The 13,415-nt window shown below is 37.5% G+C and overlaps 1 protein-coding gene across 2 annotated transcripts in view; it reads right to left on the bottom strand.

Annotated features, from left to right (window-relative positions):
* LOC135262124 (inactive phospholipase C-like protein 2) overlaps nucleotides 1-3,044 on the bottom strand; it is a 61,572-nt gene extending 58,528 nt beyond the window's left edge. Inside the window, exon 1 of one of the 2 annotated variants that reach the window (XM_064348999.1) lies at nucleotides 1,324-3,044. In XM_064348999.1, the coding sequence (XP_064205069.1) occupies nucleotides 1,324-1,575 (252 nt within the window). In that variant the 5' untranslated portion in view covers nucleotides 1,576-3,044. Of the gene's footprint in view, nucleotides 1-594; nucleotides 1,297-1,323 lie in introns of those variants that run through there. The other variant, XM_064349008.1, reaches the window with a different exon arrangement.
* Between the last annotated feature and the right edge of the window lie 10,371 nt (nucleotides 3,045-13,415).

Genomic DNA, 13,415 nt, shown 5'->3' with positions numbered 1-13,415 from the left:
AGTAAAGTAAGAACTTCCATCTGACTAATCTGACATTATGTCTGTCCTGAAAGACAACAACAGATCCCATCAACTGGCAATGACACGCGCATGTTTTAATTACTCTGAAAGGGACCTACACTAAACGAAAAATCAAAAATAGGAAAGGTTTGTGCTTGTAATAACAAGCTACTCATCTTCCAGAATACCAATAGAGCTCAATGCAAAGTCAGTTGCATGTGTTGCAAGATAGTCTTTGTATTTTATACAAACAGAATATTAATTCGAGTAAAAACAATATACAGTCGTGAGACTTCTGCATCACCTTCTAGTCAAGGCATTACAGAAAAAGAGTCAAATCGTATCCTGTAACTAGCTACTCACTGCATCGGAAATGCATCTTAATAGACACTTAACAAGTACACACAGCGAGAAATGTTAGGCTTTTCCTTTCCGTTTACATCACATCACGCAAAATTGTAACACAGAAGTAGGCCCAACAGCTGGAAATTTCATATGCACCCAAAAATGTTAGTTCTCATGATGTCCATATTCAAATAGAGTACAGCTAAAACGACAACGCAACGACACAATCTAGACAACATTTTGATCTACCTTATTTAAACGGAGAAACATTCCAACTGCTCTCATCATGTTCATCCTCAGTTCATGTGCCATCATTGCATACGTTTGGCTTGCGTGTTCAATTTAAGTCATAGTATTTATGTGTGATTTTATGGGCCATGTTTCAGTTTTAAATTGTTCATTTTTGCATCGTCAAAATTATTTGTCCAGGTTCGGATCCTTTTGTAAAACGGTAACAAAACATATGAGCTGCATGTTTGTTTGTTTTTATTTTTAACGTAAACCGGTTATTTGTGTTGAGACAGTCCTACTTCTCACAATGTTTCACAAACATAAAATTCTGCAACGACACCATTCAGCAGAAATTTTCTTTAATGTTTTATACGCTGTTGTCCTCCCGTGTGATACTGTACCGCGGGTAAATTAGAAGGTATCGCCTTCTATAAACCTTATTATTAGCTGCACAGTATATATTGTCATCGACGCTCAATTGATTTCTGTAACCCGTAAGTCAGGTATCTCTAAGGTTAAGCTACACGTCCCAGACAAAGCTCTTGAATTTTCTAAATCCAGGCTACAATAACTATTATATAGCTAACGCGTGGAAGCGAAGCTCTGATCACATCGATGAATAACGCAAGGTAAACTGTAAGGGCTTGATTGATATGACCGAACAGACCGTTATAGCTACCTCAGCTAGTAAATTGCAAACAGGGTATAATACGTAGCTAAGGGTTTACTTTTGACACCTTGACTTACCTTTATAATACTGCTTCTCCGGGGTATCCCAGATTTCGTATCAAGTCCGACAGAGGTGCTGTTGGCTGTTTCTAGTCCCGGGCTGTCTTGTTGGGTTGGAGATTCGGACCCAATCATGGTTGGAACCCCACAGTCCCCGTTCGACACTGATTCTTTGCATTGTGTTTCTTCGTCTGTCTCATCCCTGGTTACGGCCAATTTCTTTTCTGTAGTGGGTGAACACACTCCGCCGTTCTTCCCTAACTCCGCCATAGATAACGTTACCGTAAACGTTCAGAACTTTGAATATTAGCCTCGTTCTATGTATTTCGATGTTGTCGGATTTGTCTGTCTCTGGATAACCACTGGACGTAATGTTCATTTAGCTAACGTTTAGTGTCTCGCCAGACAGGCTCCGGGCAGAATAATTCCCAACGTACGCTAGCTGCCAGCTAGCTAGTAATATACAGACATCACATTAAGCTTAGCTAACAAATTGGCTAGCTAAATAATTAGCTAATGTCTGAAAAACGAACTAACGCTACAGAGGTAAACTTTTAGATAGCTGGATAGCTAATTCCATTTGTCTATATTAAGATAGCTTGTCAGCCAGAAAATTCAACTTATTTTCTTTCTGAAATGATCATTGCATTACAGTGGTAGTTAGCTAGCTAGTTACGTTACTTAGCCAACTAATTAGTCTAACTTCTCAGATTCTTTCACATTTATAGACAATGGGACTCTTTGTCATAGCCAACTAATGCCACACGGTTAATTTAAAAAATGACATATAAAGGTAGCTGAGCAGCTTATTTCAACTAGCTACAAAACAAATACCTTTCTGCGTATACTAGTTTTGATCATTTACAGTCAGCTACCTTAATTCGATTAACGTTAACGCTACACCAGCTATCTGAATACGACGCATTCATCCACCAAAGTGGTTCATCAGTCACTCTTGAAATGCATTGGTACCAGCTATCTAAATATCACTCGAATCAGAAAAGCGCTCTTTTGCTACAGTATCAAGTTGGCAACGTTAACAAGGTTTCTCGGTAACGTTATACGACTTCCTAAACTCACAGGAGCTAGACTATATTGCGGACTTGAACACTATAACTAACATTGGCTATTGCAATGTCCAAAATTCTAGGCAGGAAAAATAAATGAACGTTACAGACGCTACTACTGGTAACGTTAGTTAGCTAACTGACAATCATATGCTGGTCTCATTACCTATCTATGGTGACATTTGGTTAAATTGATTCAATCCATTCAGTGGTTCCCAGGAATAAAAACATCAAATGGTGATGGTGATGTGATGATAGAATAGATTATTCCTCTTGACGCCGCGACGACTTGTCAAGCTAACTAGCTAGCCCTGCCTTTTACTAGTACGTTAGCTAATTTGCGAGCATCCTTAAGGCTGTAGCTAAGCAGCACAAGCAAATTAAGCACGAACCGTATCCTGATATTACTGGCTAGCTAACCGGCTAATGCTAGCGTTGATATATTTTAGCTACAAGCAGTATCCTACATAACCAATTGATTAGCATCGTTTCGTAAAAGCTCAGGTGAGATGTCCGTTGGTCGATATTGCTCCGACGTTTAATATTTCATAACGACAAGGTGACAGTTCAGAATACGAATTAGCTGCAATCGCTTCCTTAAAACCAACCCTCGCGCGCTGTATGTTCGCGGCTATCATCCAACCGAAACAAAACTTGCCGTCAGTCAAATACCAGCACTACCCATGATGATTGTTAATGAAAACTCCGCCTATTGTGGCTGGAGAACACTCAGGTTATTTGTTACGTTTTATAAACATCGCACATGGCAGTAAATGTAATTAAACCAAAACGTTTAACTCATTGGTTGTATCATGACCCGAACACTACCGCATTAAAGCGCGGATTTATGAAACTATAGGCTACCTGTGTCCACTTTCGGTATACCTGTCAGGGGATTATCTGATGTGGCTCGGTCAAGTGCTAAAACGTGGCCTTCCTTCTTTATCGTTCAAAATGCACCATCAATAATTATTGTGTAATTTCTTAGGTTAAACTTTTTTAAATGTAGGCTACATTTCTTTATTTTGTCATTTGATATTCAACGTTGGTCTGAAACTTCATTCTTAATTCCAAGATAAACATTAAAATGGACTGAAACAATGTTGCCTTAGCTGCTACGGGTAGCCTACTTTGAGGATTACTTTTCAAATGGTCTGGACTGATCTAATTTTCAGGTAAGTATTGTATGAAGGTGCTTGGAAGTAACCAGTCTCATTAAAGAGTCTAGATTGCTAACATTAATCCTACCTGTATGAGTGGTTTACATAATTGAGTTGATGCAGAATTGTAAGCATGGTGATTAGCCCTGGTTAAGGCTGCTACACTCTCAGAAAAGGGCATGCTACACACTCAAAACAGATGTGTTAAAAACATCACATAGCATGTAATGTACACATCTTTGTCTAGTGAAGGACAACACATTTTGTGCTATTTTCAATACAGTCTGTGTTAAAATGTCACCCTGTGTAACACGTTAATTATATATGTGTAATACAAAAGTAATAACTTTGACACAAAATGTGTTGAAAGTAACACAAAAGTAGTAAAACAAAAAGTGTGTTGGATATTAACACATCCTTTTTGAGAGTGTAGGGGTCAATTTTTGTTCCCTAAGGTACATTCCCTCACTGGGTCATATTTGTACCGTAGAATACTAATCTAAAAGAGTAAAGAGTACAATGGGTGTACCTTTGAGGTTACTGCCCCAGTGAAAAGCCACTGTACCCATATAGACTCAGTTTTTGCACATGTTTTCAGACATTGTAATAACTGCAATCAAACGCTTCCTATAATTTGATCTTAGTCTTTCACATTGCTGTGGAGGAATTTTAGCCCACTCTTCTTTACAGAACTGGTTTAACTCAGACAAATTGGTAGGTTTTCGAGCATGATCTGCTTGTTTCAGGTCCTGCCACAGCATCTCTATTGGGTTCAAGTCAGGACTTGAACCCAACAGAGTCAGGACTAGGCCACTCCAAAACTTTAATTTTGTTTCTTTTCAGACATTCAGATGTGGACTTTCTTTGTTTTTTTGGATCATTGTCTTGCTGCATAACCCAATTATGCTTCAGGTTCAACTCACTGACAACTGGACATTCTCCTTAAGAATTGTTTTGTACAGAGCTGAATTCATGGTACCTTCAAAAATGGCAAGTCATCCAGGTCCTGGGGCAGCAAAGCATCCCACCACCATCACAGTACCACCACAATGTTTGACTGTTGGTATGATGTTCTAACTGTGAAATTCTGCATTTGCCTTGCAAAAGACATAATGGGACCCATGTCCTCCAAAAAGGCTTTTGGCTCATCTGTCCGAAGAGCATTATCCCAAAAGGCTTGGGGATCATCCAGGTGCTTTTTTGCAAATGTGAGACGAGCATTGATATTTCTCTTGGTTAGCAGTGGTTTCTATCTTGCTACTCTCCCATGAATCCCATTTTTGCCCAGTCTCTTTCTTATTGTGGAGTCATGAACATTGACCTTAGTTGAGACTAGAGAAGCCTGCAGTTCTTTGGATGTTCTTTTCAGCTCTTTTGTGACTTCTTGAATGAGTTGTCACTGCGCCCGTGGAGAAATTTTGGTTGGCTGGCCACTACTAGGAAAGTTACCACTGTTTTAATTGTTGTCCATTTGGAGATAATGGCTCTCACTGTAGTTGAGCAGGACCCCAGAGCATTAGCAATGGCTTTGTAATTGTTTGCAATTTTGTGGTGACTACTTCACTCTGATGGTAAAGTTCAATATGAGCGAGGTTTAGATTCAATACTGTATTTATTCAGCTGAATTGAATTATCTATTCAATTTGGTTGATTGAGTAACTAAGGGGGCAATTACTTTGTCACATGGGTGATATGGGTTTTTGATAACTTTTTTCAGTAAATTAAATGATTTTTTTGAAATGTTCTTTGTGTTTACGCCTCTGTCTAATATTACATTTTGTCTAAAGATCTAAGGCCACTCAGTGTGATAAATATAGAGGAAATTAAGAAGGGACAGATACTTTTTTCACAGCACTGTAGGTTTGTTTGACTGGTTCATTGTCCAAATCAGCTACACTCCCTTTCTTAAAACCACCCTTCACACTGTACCAACCACTACCAACCAAACAAAACAAAACTTTCTATCACTCAAATGCCAGCATTAACAATTTGAAACTACACCTACGTATTATGGCAATAGAACACTCCCATTTTTGCTTTTGATTGCTGTTATGTAAGGCTGTGTTGTTCTAGATATGCATGGGCAGTGTGTCCTATTTGTTGATATCATGTGATTGTAGGTCCATAGAGCACTGTGAGTTCAGGTTTTCTACTCATCAGAGACGAGTAGAAATATAAATAAAAAAATAAGCAGGGAATACACTCAAAGTCTAGAATACAGTATATCATGTTCTACTGGCCATTTATTCAGTGCCAGTATTAAGCCTTATTTTTTGGCAAAGTTGAAGTGTTGGTCAAGGCAGGGAATTTCCAGTTTGATTTCAAAGTGGATGGAAAAACAAACAGGAGTGTTCAATGAGTTTGTCAATTTTGTTACTTCTCCAAACCCCTGCCATAAATCTGTGCTACACTTGTACTAGTAAAGCACATGAGACTGGCTCCTTTTAATAGGATTGTGATCTTGCATTCCACAGCTAAGGATCAGGTATTAGACTCGGCCTCCTGAAATCCCCACTGCTGGTGGAGCCTGCTTCCCTGCACGTAGAGTCGGTAGCAGTCAACAAAGTCCATGGGAGCCCAACCCTTGAGGGGCTCCTGGTACCCCATACTGGGGAAATATAGAAAAGAGGCGCAGTTTCAAAAGAAGATATTTACTCTTCATGGGGCAAGGACTTTGGCTGGCTTAGACTGTGATATTGTGGTCTGACCATTTAAAGAAAGGGTTAGCAAATTCAGCCAGAAAACTACTGGCCTGTAATTGATGAATGATTCATTGGTTCAGGATGAATCATTTCAGTAGATTTGAACATGGCCCCCATCTGGTCATTAATATCATTATCATAGTTCTGAGTCTGGTGGTTTTTCTGAGAGAAATGAGCCAAACTCCACTGGTGTACGGTGATCAGGTTTGGTTAATCAGTAACATGGGCACATTTTAGCACTGTACTAAACTATGTGGGCAGTTAAGTGGAGATGTGTTCCAGTAGGTCCAGTTTCAAATTCTACCTGTGAGACCTGAATTTTATAAAAATTTAGAGACATGTTTTTTGACACAGTCTCAATATAACCCTTGATAAAAGGTCCATGCACATGCACTGTATATGTTTCTTAATGTGTTTGGTAACCACTACAGTTCAGCTACTTGCCTCAATGATATGATATGGTATGAATGGACCAGTCATTGAGCTCAGCTCTCCACATGATGTGTTAAGAAAACATACATAGCTAGATCTGTTTTACTTTCACTTTCCATTAGCATGTCAACAACGTGGCAAATATTTCTTATTGTCTGTAACACTCACTTAATTCTCTATTAAGACATTTTGGCATATTTCACTGTACTCCAAATAAAGCATTTAACACTGCCTGGTATAAAATCATTTTAGACTCAAATATAAAGTTATTCATACACATGCATTCATGGAGGAATATCTTGATGGGTCGCATATCACACAGCTGGTGCCGGGTCTGTACAGATCTGATGATGCTCTTGTGAGCTCTACGGGCTGAGAGCAGCACAGCACATTGGATATGGGATCATACATGTAGTTCAAAGATGAGTAACTTTGTCTGCAGGTCACAGACATATTAAACATACAACTCGAGATGAACAGCTTCAGTTCGAGGAAGGTCTAATGGACTAAGGGTGGAAAAAATAAAAGCTACGTCATAAAAGAAAATATATAAAATATCACGTAACACTTTTTAGGTTTCAGGCTAGGTCCCCATGAAAGGTATATTGCCTTGTTTTCACAGATGAACATTATGAAATTGCACAGCAGAGACATCTGCTGGTTAAAAATAAAAAAATAAAAAATGCTGCTGTTCAGTAAAAAAAAAAAAAAAAAAACAGTTCTCGCAAAAGGCTAATTCATTTGGGAACATTAATATAACTGAAAAAATCATAATTTTGAACTGCTGGTAAGTGTATTTAAACTCAAATGGCCCACTGTAAACGGTTAACTCAATATCGGTCACACAGATGAAGAGGGCAAGACAGGACAAGAGGTAATTTGAAAACAGAACTTACTGTATTGTACTGCAGTCCTAGTAAGCCTACTCATTGCAATAATGACATGTTTTATATTTAGTTTAGCATTTTTATTTTGTTAACATCACGTAATTGCTGCCTTGGCTCTCAGGACTATACAGAAGACAGTTAATAGCCCTGGCACTGATTCATGAGGAGAGTTAATTGCACAGATTCCTTTCAAAGCGTTTCCCAGAATTCTCATGTGTGTTGCATTTGTTAGTTCTCTGGCTGTTCTTTCAAACTCTAAAACATATTTGCTTCTTTTTTTTAATATTCACTGAAAAAAACTGTTACAGTGACTAGTTGGCTAGTGGCTATTGACTAATTCACTAGTTTATCTTACATCTTACATCCATCCATTATCTAACCATTTGGTTTGGTCAGGGTCGGGGGAGTGGTTGAGGGCTCGCTGGGTGAGATGGCAGTGCTGTCCACTGCATTACCATGCCACCCACCATTCTTTAAAACTCAAAAGGACATCTTTAATGAAAAGCAGTTTGTGTTTTTGCATTGCTTATAAACCAAAATAATACAGGCCTGAGTATTTGTATCATATACTTGAGGCATGTAAATCATGAAGTGAGCGTAAATACTAACTTACATTTATCTCCCTCTGACCTGTATGAATCCCCCTGTTATTTTTTCTTCTAACAGTGAACTTCATTTGTTCTCAAAAACTCCTGGTCCATGGCACTGTGGTCCATTGTCTATTGTATTATTATTATTATTATTATTATTATTATGTTTTTAGTAAAAACAACAGTATTGTTTAATATGGTTTACTGGTGGATTTATGTATCTTGTTTCACTTAAACTCACTGCTATTAAATTAAACATGACTGAAATAAACATTAAAAAGAAAGTCAAAATAAAAATGTGGTCCTTGTGCCTTGGCACAGTTCTTTATAGGACAAACACCATGGACAGCTTTTTAATTAAACATTTCCAAATAAAACATTGGATTAGATAAAGATAAAGGTTAATCAGTCATTTTAAGTAATGTAGGTCTGTTGTTTTATTCTAGCATGGTCATTGTTTGGTGATTTTCTTATTGTTTTAGATATTCAGAATTTGCCTGTCAAGAATGTTGTTGAGTAAATCAGTTTACTGGACACATTTGTGATGGTTTCAGTGATCTTTCAACAAGCTTGACAGCTGGACAGCACAGCTTAAATCTGGAAACCATGAGTCAGTAAATCTGTTAAATGTCAGGCTATGAAGAAGAGATGAGTTGCATGTCTTCATCCAGTTCTTTCAAGAAACACAGATGACTTTTGATATATTCTGTCTGTTCATTGTGTGAATGCTGACAGAAATTTACATTAAAAGCCTGTATATCTGGAAATGAACACTATGAGGAAAATCATAACAATTTTTATGTTTTTATCTTAGTAAAAAGTGTTGTACAACCAGACAATTTCACTAATGGTTCTTTGTTTTTGTATATTTATGAATTATCTTCACTGTTTATCAATGCATGCACAGCACATCTTGTGGTCAATAGCTACACACGAAACAACAGCAATGAGGCTAAAAAATGTTGTTCTGAAAAAAGTGTGATATTGACACACTTTAAATGTCAAGAAAACATGAAAGCAAAAATAAATAGGAAAAAATTGTTCATAACAGTTACATTGTTCAGAACAAGTACTTGCTGAATTTTTATATTATTTATTATTGAAAAAACTTTATGATGCTCTGAATAATATTGCCTGGGGTACTGGAAAATAGCAGCATCAGTATTCATATAGGGTGTCATATGGCAGGTGCCATTAGCTACATCGGCTGCCCTGAAATTTAGTGTGCTGCTCTAGTCAGTTTTGCAGATGCTAAGCAGGGATGAACCTGATTAGGACATATTTAAGAGACCAAGAACAAAAATCTATTAAATATGAAAATTTAGACTATTAATTTCATTTCATTACATCTAAGGTATTTCAGGCTCACCATGATTTGAAGAAAATGAATAAAATACATGTGTACTCTGATACCATGACCATCATAATAGAAGTTAAGCAAACCAAACCTTATTCCTTATTCTTGTTTCATGTTTTTCTCAGTGTTGTCTGGAAAAAAACAAGCACCAGCCACCTGTTTATGAAGTATGCTATAATTTGATTAAGCAATTTTTTTTATTTAGCTTTCGGTCATATTTTTCCTCAGGCAATGATTTGGCCATAGCACTGTGCTAAACATCAGGTGCTGATGAAACAGTTGTCACACTATGTCTAATGCTTCAAGGAGGCGCAGCTTCCTTACTTACAAGACATAAGTATGGCTTGGCTAATGGGTTAAAAAAAAAAAAAAAAAAACTGAACATAAATTGACCCTCTAAGTATTTTGTATCATTCATGTCACATCTTTAGAGAGCGAACCCAAAAGTTCAAAAGGACAAGCTAAACTTCAATGAGAGCTTATCATATTAGCATATTAGTTAATCGTATTGCTGGGTGTTGAAGCTCAGTCATGAATAATTCTACTGAACAAAAGAAAAACACCTGCAGTAAAATGTTTACTTTTCATCACTTTTATGTGCAGTTCTGCAATTTCTCATGAATGCATGTGAGCTATTAATACTATAGCTATTTATAGTTATTTCTGCATTTTATACAGTACATGCACAAAAATCAAGAGAATGTTATAGAATGGTTGCTAATGAAATTAGAATTGATCTATCTGATCGATTTTTGAACCAAAATGCTATGCATGAGACATTTGCTGTAATCATCTTGCATATCAACAAAACAGAATAGAATAAATAGAAAGAAAGCACTCAGTAGCGTGTCTTGGCCTCGATGTTTCAAGATATGTTTGGCCTGATGTTGGTGCTAATGTCATGGGGTCATCAAAATCAATAGGTTTCTTCTGTTGAACATGAACGTGCACACGGTACACAGCAAATCTCACGGCAATCCGGTCATTACTTACTGCAATATGACAATCACAATTTGAATGTTGTCTGATGGTGGTGCGAGAGGATAGGTCATGGGGTCACCAGAATCAATAAGTTTCATCGTCTTGGGAACATGAATGTGCACAGCAAATTCCATGGCAATTTGGCCATTACTTTTCCAGATGTGTCTGTCAAGGTCAGACGGACAAACAGACAGACAGATGCACGTCATAACATAACTTCCTTGGAAGATGTGATAATTAAATTTACAATTTTTATTGTATGAAATAAAATAATCAGTTGACACAGGAGGGGCCAGCTGTGTACAGTGAAAATTCTTGCAAGAGCACAACGCTGGTCACAACATGAACAGGTCACTACAAAACCAATAGAAACGACAGGATATGGAAGTGTCTTATATTTCTCTATTGTGGGTGAGGTGTGTCCAGATTTTGAGTGTAGGGAGGGCTCTACTGTAGTGAAGGGTGACTAAGACCTCTTTTTATGTGACATATATCTGATCTCTTGATAAATATGGGTTAAACAGGAAGAAATCAGATATGGATAGAAATCTAATTCCTGAATAACCTCTGGTAGTCTTGGTTGCCGGTATTGGATTTCAGTCTAAAGGTTTAATTATGCATCTTCCTTTGTTGCCAACATTCACCTGATGAATAACATCTCATAATAAGAATGTGGTCCCATGGCATCCTGTTGCAGAGCTGCTTGTCAGGTAAGATTGAATACTGATTACAACAACCAGGAGAAATACAACCTCGGTCTAAATTCGCATAGTTGGATATACGCCACTTTATAAATTGTTCATGAACGGATGGCCACATATATCAGATATACAAAAATCCTGTTTGTCAGCTGCCTCTGTTATTATCGTAATCAAGGACAAATATACATATCTATGGCCTCAGCTTAACCACAGCCTCAAATTAACTTTGACTCATAACACATTTTATGAAGAAAAAATGAACACTAATTATAAGTTGAAGTTAAGGACTAATGTTGACTGACCAATGTATTTGTTGTATGATTAGAATGTAATTTATTTTCAAAGACATGGGGCTGTATTTTAATGGCCTTAGCACATGCATTAAAGTGCAATGCGCAAGTGCATTTAGGGTGTGGCCAGACCGACTTTTGCTCATTTGATAGTTGGATAGCTTAAGCGCACAGTAAGGCGCAAGGTTCAGAAGGACTGGACTTAGTGGCTTAGTGAATTGGTGTGTCTTCAGCGTAATGTAACTGGAGTGTCATTTTCAATTGTCATCAAACTTGCTAGCCAACAATGAAGAATACCATGGAGAGCTCGATGACGTAAAGGTCTGTTGTGTAGTTTTTTTTAACAATATTGTAAATTTGAAGATAAAACTTTTAAAATATCATTTTTTACAGTCAGCTGATAGGCGAAACACATTGTTTGGAGAAAGAGGTTGTGCTTGATCCTCTTATGCAACAGACAGTCATGAGACACAGGCCAGTGCGCACAGAGTATAGTGTTGCCATAGATGGACTGCAGCGTGGCAGCATCTATCTAACAATCTTTCTATTGTCAGTATGATGGCCCAAAGGCTAAGTTGGCAACATTTGATAGCAATGGTTACCTGCCATCCCAATACAGATATCTGGTAGCATGATATGTACCTGACACATGACTTTCACTATGACCTGCATTGTGCACCAGTAACACACTTCTCACTATCACCTCTTCAGCAGTGCCTGTATCTGAAACACAACTTTACTATCACTTGTAAGTAAAAAACCTGGCACGACAGCTTATGTATGAACCGCACCAGTCACATGCAAATGGAATATGAGAACAGACAGGATGTCAGGAATGTAAACTGTGGACACAGAGAATTGCAGTGTGTAAAGGTTTTCATTCTAGTGAATGAACTACCTGATATTTATTTTGAATGACTAACCACTATATGCGTATGGTAAACCAATTCATGGTTTGAAGACATTATGTGAAGATAATTAATGGTTTTATTCATGACAATATGAAACCAATAGATGAATAAATATTGAACCAATACACAAGCATCAAACCAATACATATGTTTATAAAAAAACAATATATGCATGAATTCATCCATACATGTCTTTGTAAATTCAGTATACATGTGAAGCGATACATATGACAATCAAACAAATAGAAGCACCAATTACAAACCAATGTATGGTTTACCACTAAATGGATTCTTTTTTCCTAAACGGCATCCCATAAGTAAAGCTTTACAAAGACATGCACCTATTATTACAGCATCTATTCATATTACACAAGCACACTGTCCATCAGGAGCCTGGAAAAACCTTGAAGTCACAAGCAAACCGCATTGACTTTCACTCTGTAACGTCAGTCTCCTAACTCCTCTCCAACACGACGTTGCAACGTCATCGAACTGCTTTCACGTGAAGTACCACAGTTTGCACAGATATATACATCCAATGAGATATGCACCACATCACCAAATACAAGGTCTTGCTGAACCTGGGTCAGAAAGCACATTACCTACCACAGACATTGTGTGCAGAAAAGAGCAACAAAGAAATGAAAATAAAAAACCATAAAACTGAATCATCTAAATAGCAGCTGGGACTTGGTGGCTTGATGGTTGTGAATATCAATTCTGAATGAGTGATGTTTACCCCTCAGGACCTTTTCTAATATTGTAGCAGCTGAGGTTTATAAATAGGTAGCATGTAAACCGGGAGCCATGTAAGCTTCAGCATATAAATGGACAAACTACCACGTGTTTTTTTATGGTAAACTGGGGTGTCAGCGGGAATTGAATAAGTATCTCTCAAAACACAAATGAGGACAATAATGCATTGTAAAATTTCTTTACTTAATGCTGAGGCGGCAATGCCAGTCTACCACATTTATTCCAAGTAACATCTATTTTATTTGTCTATACCAACTGACATGACCGTGGCAGTGA

Source organism: Anguilla rostrata, chromosome 1 (assembly GCF_018555375.3).
Source record: "Anguilla rostrata isolate EN2019 chromosome 1, ASM1855537v3, whole genome shotgun sequence".
Classification (NCBI taxonomy): domain Eukaryota; kingdom Metazoa; phylum Chordata; class Actinopteri; order Anguilliformes; family Anguillidae; genus Anguilla; species Anguilla rostrata.
This window is presented reverse-complemented; position numbering and strand designations above follow the sequence as displayed.